This window comes from Alligator sinensis, unplaced genomic scaffold, assembly GCF_000455745.1.
Source record: "Alligator sinensis unplaced genomic scaffold, ASM45574v1 scaffold1153_1, whole genome shotgun sequence".
NCBI lineage: Eukaryota > Metazoa > Chordata > Crocodylia > Alligatoridae > Alligator > Alligator sinensis.
In genome coordinates this window covers 237,491-248,867 of record NW_005842549.1, presented here as the reverse complement: position 1 = coordinate 248,867, position 11,377 = coordinate 237,491, and the positions used below count along the sequence as shown (strand labels likewise).

The 11,377-nt window shown below is 43.5% G+C and overlaps 1 protein-coding gene across 3 annotated transcripts in view; it reads left to right on the top strand.

Moving 5' to 3' along the window:
* Positions 1–11,377, top strand: part of PRDM10 (PR/SET domain 10) — a 63,662-nt gene that overhangs the window by 41,381 nt on the left and 10,904 nt on the right. For all 3 annotated transcript variants that reach the window (XM_025213821.1, XM_025213823.1, XM_025213822.1), the window contains 6 exons: positions 1,589–1,770; positions 2,858–2,968; positions 4,208–4,408; positions 5,522–5,665; positions 8,023–8,193; positions 9,774–9,914. In XM_025213821.1, coding sequence (XP_025069606.1) covers positions 1,589–1,770; positions 2,858–2,968; positions 4,208–4,408; positions 5,522–5,665; positions 8,023–8,193; positions 9,774–9,914 — 950 coding nt within the window. The remainder of the gene's footprint in view (positions 1–1,588; positions 1,771–2,857; positions 2,969–4,207; positions 4,409–5,521; positions 5,666–8,022; positions 8,194–9,773; positions 9,915–11,377) is intronic.

The window sequence follows — 11,377 nt, the reverse complement described above, 5'->3', positions numbered from 1 at the left end:
TCCTGATGGGAGAGTGGATCGCTGCTTTCTCCCTCTTTTGTCAACCTGATTGTCATCTTGGAAATGGAAGCAATCAACCCAGGTAGACATGCTAGGTTTGCATGTGATGTGTATACTGAAGCATACGATTTGTAAGGAGGCATGATTCTCTCTACTCTGGCCTGAACGAGTTGTTCGTATATCATCTCTTGTAATAAGCTTGTTTAACATCCCTGGGACAGCTCCATCTATCTTTCATCTACTTGTAAAGAGTCTGCTCGTTTCATAGTTTAAGTGAAAACACCATTAATGTGCTGCTCCTCATTACTTGGTTTAGAAAGCCTATTTTACTGATACCAATGGATTAATAATCCAAAGAAACCAAGAAAAATAAATTGTAATGAATCGCTGTGGATGTTTAGCCCTATAATTACAACTCTAAGTAGAAGTTCGACTATTGTAGACATTTTAAAGGGACGGTATGAAGCTGAGCTGAATCACCAGGAAGCTGACAAAGGAAAGCTAAAATCCTGTAAATGCATGAAGGATTTTTCTGGTTAGAATAATAGTATCAGTCTGGTCATTGTGAAACTGCAGGTGCTTCAACCTTTTAAAAGTTAAAATGAGTATCAAGACCCAATCATATCATCAAAAATTAAAGGTCAGATAAAATAGCGTTATCTCTGTTGGCCAAGGAAAGGATTACTTTGTAGGAAAAGTAACGGAACTGGGAAGATGTAATAAGTAGTGATGCTAAGAGCAAGGCACTTTTTAATCTCTTTAAGACTCAAATTTCCCCACGGTGTGCGATTAATATAGAATTCATGGTATCTTTGGAGGATTATTTTATACTTGTAAGGCATTTGGAGGTGACATCATGCATAAAGGTGTAAAATGTTCCTACACTGTTATTTATTATTATTATTATTATTATAAAGCCATTCTCAACAGAGGTAAGATCACCCCTAGTAGTTTCTGTTATCGTAAGGCAGAATGTAGGACAAAAAGAAGGTAAAATGACAGCCACATAGTGTGCTTTTAAATAGAACTCCCCAGTAGCATCACATGCATTGTTACTTTAAGTAGAGCAAATAACAGTTTCCCACAGTATTTTCCCTTTCCATTATGTATGTACTTGTAAAAAATGCTGTAATTTAGCCCTGGAAATATCTGTCCACAATTAGCCAATACAGGTGCCAAGCCTCAGGTCTGCCTTTAAGGGGCAAGTTTCACTGCCATCAACAGTTATGCTTTGTGCCAATTCAGGTGATGAGGATTATTTTGCTGCTAGGAACTGGACTGAGAGCTATGAACTCATCTTGCACAGAACCCCAAATGAGTATGAGTTAGGTAACAGCTTTTATTCCCTATCAGCCTGAGCTGGAGTTGGACCAGAAACCAGGAGTTCTGAAATGTAGCAATTCTGAGTCTGAGTCCCACAGTCATCAGTGAAGCCTGCAGAAGCAGAATTTTCCAGTGTGCAGTGCTGCATCAGTTTTGTAGCAGCCCGATGGACCCCTATATAGGATGCATTTTGGCCACTGGCCCTTAAGAAACAAATACTGTAAATGTTGACCATTTTTCTTCCTCTCTCACTGTTGCCCTGAACAGAGAAAAGACAAGCTCCGGGAGCACATGCAAAGAATGCACAATCCAGAACGAGAGGCCAAAAAAGCTGATCGAATCGGCCGCTCCAAAGCCTTCAAGCCTCGGATAGCTTCTACTGACTATGAGAGCTTTGTGTTTAAGTGTCGACTGTGCATGATGGGGTTCCGGAGGAGAGGCATGCTGGTCAGTGTCCATATGCGAGCAATAAACTTTGTCGCTTAGAAAATGTTTTGCTGCACCTAACAATTTCTGATTTCAGGTGATTAGAATGCAGGGTGTAGAAAAAACTGCAAAGTTCTTATAAGATGTCCTTTTTCTCCTGCTTAGTTTGCCTTCTCCCATATCCATCCATCTCTCCCATTTTATCACATTTGTTTCTTTCATGTCTACTTGTCTCATGTTTCTAAGGTGCCTGTCATCATGGTATCTAGGCACTGTGATTTATAATGCAGCCATCATAGTGGTGTCTGAGCACCAAGTATACAATTAATAACAGTTACATAGACCAAACAAGATGCAGGCTTTATCATTCAGTGTCTGTACATTGCTCTGTTACTAAATGGAGTTTCTTTGGGCCCTCTTTCTGCCCCCTACTATCTTTCTTTCCTTTTTTTTTCTTTCCATTCTTCCTGTGAGGGTCCTCTCCCAGCCATTTCCTTTTATTGTGGGGGAGAAAAGGGGCCGTGCAAACAGGCTTCATGCTGCATTCCTTGAGGACTCAAGCGGATTGTGATCCCTGCTAGGAAAGGATTCTTCAACTGAGAACACCTTACCCCCCAGCCCTGTGAAGTTTAAGCCCGTTCCCTTCCTTTTCTCATCTTTGATCCTGCATGAACGTGATGACATCTGGCCCTCCTTGTGAGGTTACCAGAGAAGAGGCTGAGTGCTTTGGGGACTTTATTACAGATTCATGCTGCTGGAGGATTTTCTGTTGCACCGACTCAAAGCGAATTAGGCTAGTGTGTATAAGGAGAATTCAGCTGAGGGAATGTGTACTGTAATAATGTTGCTTTTCCCATCAGCAGTTCTTTCAGCCAGAGAAATTGTTAATGGGATCCAGTATGACCAGGTTAACCTTCAGCAGTTGACCACAAGTGTATGTTAACCCTGTGCCATCAGATGAGTTATGTGCTGCTGGTTAGCAACAGTGCATTTTCCTGGTGGGATGTGACATTGTAGAGCGCTGACTTCCCATGTCCACAAGAAGAGGTAGTTGTATAGCTTCCAGCTGTAACATGCTCCCTTATTCTGTTTTCTTTCTTTCTCGTAGGTGAATCATTTATCAAAGAGACATCCAGACATGAAAATAGAAGAGGTGCCAGAGCTAACATTGCCCATCATCAAACCCAACAGAGATTACTTCTGTCAGTATTGTGATAAGGTATGTAAGAAAATCACCCATTAGAGTGTAGCACAGCTATAGACTTAAGTGTAACAAATTTGTCTGTATGTGTAGACATCTGGCAGAGCTTGTAATTTTCTTGAGAAAATATCTAATTGAACTGGCCAGTGGCATTATTCCTGCCAGCACTAGCAAAGCAGAAATGAAAATGAAATGTGCTGAGGCACCTGAAATTTTTAGTTCTGTTTCTCTCCTCTTTGTTTTGGATATTTTTGAAGTCTGGAGCTTGAAGGTTTTAAGGACATAGTAGCAGATCTCTTTGTTGATGGCTTTGATCTAGTAGAACATATGCATACGTGTAATCCTGTTCAAGACTTTGCACTGCACAAGGCTACTACGGGCCTGATTTTCACTAACTACTCCTTTTGGCTTGCAAGTGTCTAAAAATCAGGGCCTACGTCCTTTTATTATGAGCTGCCTACTTCTTAGCCATATGGCAGTGATTCCCAGTATTCAGTATAGCCTTCAGCTTCTTTGCTTTGGCTTTGGATACTTACACTTTCAGGATGCAAATTATTCACTGAGCTCCATTTTTATGTGGGCTGTCATTTATCATGGAAAATGCCCCAGCATGTCTTGTCCTCTACCACCAATGCCAGAGTCTCTGGTGTACAGGAGAGCCCTGTTCCTAGCAGAATGCTTCCCAGATTTATTTAGCTTGCTATTTGTTTTTGCTTTTTGTTTCTTAATTACATTATTACACAAGATTATTATGTTGGGTTTTGTAGCTTCCATGCTATATCTAATGAAACTAGATTTAGAAGAGTCCTGCTGATTACTTGAAGTTATTAAAAAGTCTAATACTTTAAGCAAGAGTACGTATCCCTGGTGGCTGGACAAATTCCAGTGTGGGTGGTTACAGTCCCAGTGTCCTGACATTTCCCTTTAGAGTATCAGTTGAATAGAGTTTTCCTCACTTCCTGACTGAATTAATTGTGTAGTACTGATTTACTGCACACTGTCAAACAGTTACCACATTCCACCCTAGAGGGAGCTGCTCTCAGTAGCTGACAAAAAGGTATGATACTTGTGTGTGTGCATGCATGTGTGTATAGATAAAACCTAAAATACTTGTAATATCAATTGAATATGGATATTTTATAATATCCCTATTAACAGAGACATGTTAACTTTCTGGATGGAAACAAACAAATGCTATCTGTTTTCTGCACTGCCATCAGTGTTACACTGCTCTCATTCCAGTCATCTATCCTGCAGGTGTACAAAAGTGCCAGCAAACGCAAAGCACATATCTTGAAGAACCACCCTGGTGCTGCGTTACCTCCGAGTATCCGGAAATTACGCCCAGCAGGCCCAGGCGAGCCAGATCCCATGCTGAGTACCCACACCCAGTTGACGGGCACAATAGCTACTCCACCAGTCTGTTGTCCTCACTGTTCCAAGCAATACAGTAGCAAGGTACGGTGAATGTGTCCCTGCTTCCAAACTGCTCCTCCGCTCCCTTCCCCTCTTTCTCTCTCCCTCCTCCCTCAATGATGTCTAGTTATTGTGTCTAGTTATTGTCCTTATAATCCATCAATCCAGGGGGCTTGCTCTTTCATCATGAGTCAAATAAATGATTTTGAACTAAGTGCTAACAATGTTGTGAGCAGTTTACTATATTTACAGTTTGCAAAGGAAGGGACTGTTTAGTGGTTAGATTAGGAAACTGGTGGGGTTCCTGGGTTCTGTTCCAAGCTCTGTCTTGAATTGCTGTGTGAGGTTGTGTAAAGTACTCCATCTGTCTGTGCTTCAGCTGGAGGAGATAATCCTTGCTTCTCCTGGATAAAGGAGTTTCAGTGTGATTTCACCGCCCCCCTTTTCCAGGGCTCAGTCCTAACAAATTTCTGGTTTTCCAGAAGCAGACTAACAGGGTACAAACAGGGCTTTCACTCAGCTTTTCATGCCTTTGCCAGGTTTTTTAATAAATCTGAGTATTTGCCTGGATTTTCAGTAATGGTTTCTGATTTTCAAATGCCTCACTTTTGGGTAACCCAGTTCAGATATCCTGGGTCTGACTTTGAGAGATGATGGGTGTCCACAAGCTCCAACCACAGATTTTCAGCACATCTCAAAATAGGCAGAAGACATCCCAAGTTAGTCATCCAGAATATCAGGGCTGTTTTAGAGAATGTTGCCCACAGGTCTGGTTATTCAAAGATGTATTCCTAAATTTTTTGGGGCAATGGATTTCTTTTTTTGAGGTTGTTAGAGAGGAAAGAGAGAGTCAGTGACAGAGGAGAGACTTGCTTCTGTCATCTCAGAAGGGTGTGTACTTGGCACATGTACTTGGCAGTCCTAGGGAAAGGATTTCAAAGAATCACAAAGTTTGAGGCAAGGTCTGCTTAATACCAACACAGTCATGAAGATCTTTTTGCTTCCTCATTGGTCCCTTGAGCATTGCATGGTTTGAATTACATGCTCATTGTTTGGGCAAAGCAAAGAGCTAAGATTCACACAACTGCTGATTTCACTTGCATTAGAGATGATCTGCTGGCCTGCTCCCTAATTCTCTTCTACAACTTTCCACAGACCAAGATGGTACAACATATTCGCAAGAAGCATCCTGAGTTTGCTCAGCTCCCAAACACAATACACACGCCATTGGCAGCAGCTGTCATCAGTTCTACGCCAGCAGTTCTAACCACTGACAGTACCACTGGAGAGACAGTTGTGGTAAGGATGAAAAAATGTTAAACCGGGCAATGCAAGTGAAACAGCCAAAGATCCTGGGTTGTAGCTATAAGAACTTATTGACACATGAACTTTGTCAAGAAATTATTATAAATCAGTGATCTGAGGCCTTTCCAGACTCAAGGAATACCTTGGAATGTCAACTCTTAGTTTTCACTTGGTTTTTGATAACACAAAAATAATAGAGCAATTCTTCTCTTGCATAGAACTCAGGAAGACCACAGCAAGTCAGAATGCTTTTTAACACTGTGGAGTCCTATGTGAAATCTCTGGGTTTATCTTATAAATCATGTTCGCACACCTAACAGTGCTAACATTGGGCATCTATACAGGTGCTTCGGGGTGAAGGGTGGGGGTGCTTTAATTAGAGTGGCTCTGAAAGCTGCTCTAATTAAAGTGGCCACAGCATCACATGTATTCAGCATCCTGCGCTTCCAAATGGCGGCCAGGGCGACTGAACTAAAGCTCATTCAATGAGGTTTAGTTAAAGCACCCCCGCTGGAATTTTGAAGTGCAGGGACACTGAGGCTGCTGGAGCACGATTAATCAAGTCTGCTACAACGCATGCTAATTAGCATGCGTCAGAACAGATGTTTGGCATGTGTATAGGTGCCCATTGTGTGGCACTCCAGGGCACCCCTGGAAGGATCTCAAGGTACTGTAGCCCTGATTAAGAATCACTGCTGTAGATCCGAGTACCAAACTCTTTTGACCTTGTGGCCAGATGAGTGGCATGGGATCAGACCATGGGCCAGACGAATGGTCAAGGGCTGGCCCCCGCAGGCTGGATTGGGTCCACAGCACCCTCCTTACCCCATATGCCAGAACCAGTGCCTGTGGCACTTGCTCCAGCTGGTCCAGGATTGAGTTACCTACAGTGCCCACTCTGGACAGATCAGATGAGAGCTGCATGTGGTGCTCACTTCAACTGGTCCAGGGTGGACTCCGCGTGTAGTGTGAGTCCCAGACTAGCTGGAGGAGGCACCAAATCTCTTGCATGTGAGGAACCCATGGAGCCTTCCCCCACAACCCCACATGCTGGATCCAGTACCTGGTCTGCCCACTCCAGGACTGCAGTGCCTACTTCGGGATCTGTGCTGCATGTGGTGCCTCCCCTGGACTGATTGGAGGAAGCACTGCTTGTGGCACAGTCCCAGAGCAGGTGCTGCATCTGGCATGGGAGGGGGAGGGGGAGGGTCCTGGACTGGCCCTGGGGACTGGATGAGATGGCTCTGCAGGATGTAACTGATATCCTTGCTATAGATCATTCCTGCCATTGAAGTTTTACATTATATTTTTGTTCTCCCAGGGGATTTATATTTCCATTTTTTTAGAGCTCTGAGGATGTACTTGTTTCCCAAGTCCGGTTTCTCCTGTTCTCAATATCCATAGGCTAGAGACTCAAATGACACTTTCAGATGCACCTAACTGACTTAGGAGCATGAGTCCCAGTGAAAATCTAGAGAACTTGTGCTGTTAAGACACATAATCAGTTTGGAAAATCGTGTCCTCTGATCTGATGGAGGAGGACTGGACGCAGCTCCCTTCAGTACAACGGGGAGTGGATATAATAGCACCCTTTAATCAATCAGATGGGTGCTGTTGAGCAATATGAGCCTCTCACCGTCAGCGCAGTTAAGCTTGTGGCTTCCACAACATTCCAGATGTCAAGACAGTGAAAAGAGAGGCTAGAAAATTGATCTTGTGTCTCCCCAGTGGCACTGAGTGTTGGAGGGCTGCTCCCTTGCACTATTTTAGAAACCAATTATCCACACACAAATCATTATTTCAAGATTGTGCATTGAAATTATAAATAACAGTGAGCATAGTTTGCTTGAAATAGGGCAGATTCACCCCTGTCCTATTCACCCTGTTCCTGGCTTGATGCATCTCATTAGCTGAATGTTATGTTTTACCTCATATTCTGTAAATAAGGTAACACAGAATCGCATCATTTTGCTCCAGTGGGAAAAGTTAGTTGAAATGTTTGGAGAACATATTCTCCAAGCACAGATTGGACCCTGGGGCAGACAAAGTTTCCATTGCCATAAAGAATAATTTAGAGCTGGCAAATATAACAACTGTATTTTCTATGCATTATGATCACATTTAAACATCTCAAGCAGGATCTGGGCAGAACAAGCGCTCCCAGTGGCATCATTGCTGCCAGACTCCAATTAAGCAGAGCTCTATGTGCAGTAAGCTCTTGTAAATAACTGATTAGTTTCCAGTGGTTCAGATTAGGTTTCTAGAGCCCTGAAATAATTACAAACACGTAAAGTATTCTGTCCAGCAGATAATATTGGATGATGAACTCTGTCTCTCTCTCCCCACCCCAGACAACGGATTTACTGACCCAAGCAATGACAGAACTGTCCCAGACCCTCACCGCAGACTATCGAACCCCACAGGGAGACTACCAGCGAATCCAATACATCCCCGTGTCCCAGTCCACAGCTGGCCTGCAGCAGCCCCAGCACATACAGCTGCAGGTTGTGCAAGTGGCCCAGGTAGGTTTCTTACTAATGACTAAATTGTCTCTTACCTCCCTCAGTCCTAAATTGTGCCACAGTTTTGAAGATTTTTTTTTTTTTTTATTTCCTGATGGAGAAAGGTTCTGGGTAGATATTTTTGGGAGACTGATGCTCTGGGTTTTATCCCTAGAAAAATACAGAATCAGTCCAAACTTCCCTTATAGTCCACATTTACCATGTGTTCTACCTCTGTTCCGATGGGAAAGGATGTAGAATGTGATATAGAGGTTTCTGTGGTCCATTCTGTTTTTGGCATCTGATGAAGCTTCCAAGGAGACCAGTTATGGAAGTAATATCTGATGAAGTAGGTTGTTGTCTATGAAAGCTCATGCCTCTGAACCAGTTAGTCTGTAATGTGCCACCCTGCCCTGCCTTCTGCTGGAAATAGTTTCTCTGGTGTAGACACTAGTGCACTACTTTAGGAGGAAGATAACCATCTCTTCTTCAAACAGGCACCCATACAGCCATCACTGAGGTCAAAGCATTGCTGCTGCTGCTGGGTTTGCGACTCAGGAGTTGGTAAAGTGTATCAGTGGGTGACCCACTTCTACATTTGTGAGCAGTAACTCGTAGTTTTTTTATTTTTAGGGCCCTGGAGCCAAAATTTGGAAGTTTGGAAAGTGTTTGCTTTACTCTTGCATTAACTGTTGGAGGATTCATTCTCTGTGACGTTCAGTAACTGCCCCAAAAATAAATGTAGAATATATCTGGGGAAAATGGACTTCAGGCAGCTCTAAGTACTCACCAGAGCCCTTTTAAATCTATCAGTTGCTGATTGCTTGGCTGGATCTGAAATTGCCGGATAGTTGGTATTTAAGCCTGAAGGCTGAAGCTGTCTCTTGCCTTTTTTGTTTCTCCTTTTTAGCAATCCAATGCCTCTTGTTAGTGATGCCCTAAACAATAGGGCTGCTTACCATTATTAACAGATGAAGATTTAATGATGCAGCTGTTTTGAATTCTGATGGCTGCAGTTTTCCATTATCTTAACAAAATGTGATGCCTCTAATTAAATTACTATATTGATTAGAGGGTGCTGCCCCAAAGGGTCTTTAATAAAATAATAGAAATTACTCCTCTTCTGTCTGATGTAGATCTGTAGCTAATCATAGCATGTTCTTAAATGTGTGAATACATATATTTAGGGGGAGGGAGCTGCTTAGGGCACTGTCCTAACTCTTGGGAGACCTTGCTACAGAATCCATTCTCTGCTTTAGGTGTCATGTATGATATTGGGCAAGTCATTTAGCCTTTCTGTTTCCTCACCTGTCAAAGTACTTTTAGTAATTAAGATAATTGTCCATTGAATCTTCTGTGTTTGTCATTCGGCTTCCATCATGCCACAGTTTTCTTGCTTTACTTAAAAGTTAGCAATATCCTCCCTTTGTACCACACATTGATCACTGGGGATTATTCTTTAGTATTTTTAATTTGGTAGTGCCCGGAGATCCTGATCAGGATCATGGCCCCATTGTTCAAGCACTGTACAGTAAAATGATGGACACAGTCCCTTTCTCAAAAGAATCTACAATTTATAGCTCTGTTTCGATTTGTCCCAGGCTACCTCACCTCACCAGTCCCAACACTCTACTGTGGATGTTGGACAGCTGCATGACCCTCAGACGTATGCCCAGCATGCCATCCAGGTGCAGCATATCCAGGTCACAGAGCCAACCTCAACAACTCAGTCATCATCGCAGGTATCCCACACTTTTAGTGTAAAGAGAATTACCCATAACAGGATGCACAAGTGTAAACCTTGGACAGCTCAGTCTGCAGCAGCTTTATCCATAGCATTCCTCTTGAACTCTCATGAAGAACTGCCCATGAAGTGGGTGCTCTTTGAAATCATTTGATAGTTCCTAGTTGGTCCAATTTATCATGCTATATGCAGGGTAATTATGGAGACACAGTGGGTGGGCACATTTATGTCTCCATATGATTACGGCAGTGTGACACATTAACAGATGTATGAATATGGGCCATCCCCACAAGGAACCTCAGGGGAATAGGTGCATCTTGATGATACAGTGTGGACTGAGCCTGAGACTAGAAACTAGGAAGTCTGAGTTCAAATCCTACCTCTGCCACTAACCAGCTGGGTGACTTGGGGCAAAACCTACCAGTTCTTTACCTCAGTTTCTTTCTATCTGTAGAATGGGTATAATGATACTTACCTATTCCCCAGGTTGGTGATGACTGGTCAAGCCAAGAAAGTGCATAAGTGAAAGTCTAATGTGCCTATATACTGCAGGGCTGTGTGCTTCAGAAATGCTTTGGCAGCTGTATAAGAGAGACATGTTCAAAACGGGTCTTTTTTATAAAACAAGTCTCTTTGTGTATGGAAAAAATGTAAAATGCTGTTTAAACAAAAAAACCTTTAAATAGAATCATAGAAGTCGGGTCGGAAGGGACCTTGCAGATCTTCAGGTCCGACCCCTTGCCTGGGCAGGAAGAAAACTGGGCTCAAATGACCCCAGCCAGGTAGGCATCGAGCTGCTTCTTAAAGACACCCAGGGTAGGAGCCAGCACCACTTCCCTTGGAACTTGGTCCCAGATCCTAGCCGCCCTGACTGTGAAGTAGTTCTTACAGATGTCTAATCTAAACCTACTCTCTCCAGCAACTTGTGGCCGTTATTCCTTGTTATCCTGGGGGGCACTAGGGGAAACAAGGTCTCCCCCAAACCCTTCTGGTCCCCCCTAGTGAGTTTATAGACGGTCACCAGGTCCCCCCTCAGCCTTCTCTTGTGAAGGTTAAACAGGTTCAGATCCTGTAACCTCTCGTTGTAGGGTCTGCCCTGCAGTCCCCGGATCATGCGGGTGGCCCTCCTCTGGACCCTCTCAATGTTGTCCACATCCCTCCTGAAGTGGGGTGCCCAGAACTGGACACAGTACTCCAGCTGCGGCCTGACCAGTGTCGCGTAAAAGGGGAGGATAACCTCCTTGGACCTACTTGAGATGCACCTGTGGATGCACGATAGGGTCCGGTTAGCCCTGCTGACCGTGACCTCACATTGTCGGCCCATGTTCATCTTGGAGTCAATGATGACTCCAAGATCCCTTTCTGCTTCTGTGCTCTCAAGAAGGGAGTTGCCCATCTTCTAACTGTGCTGCTGGTTACTACTGCCCAAATGCGGCACCCTGCACTTGTCCGTATTGAAAC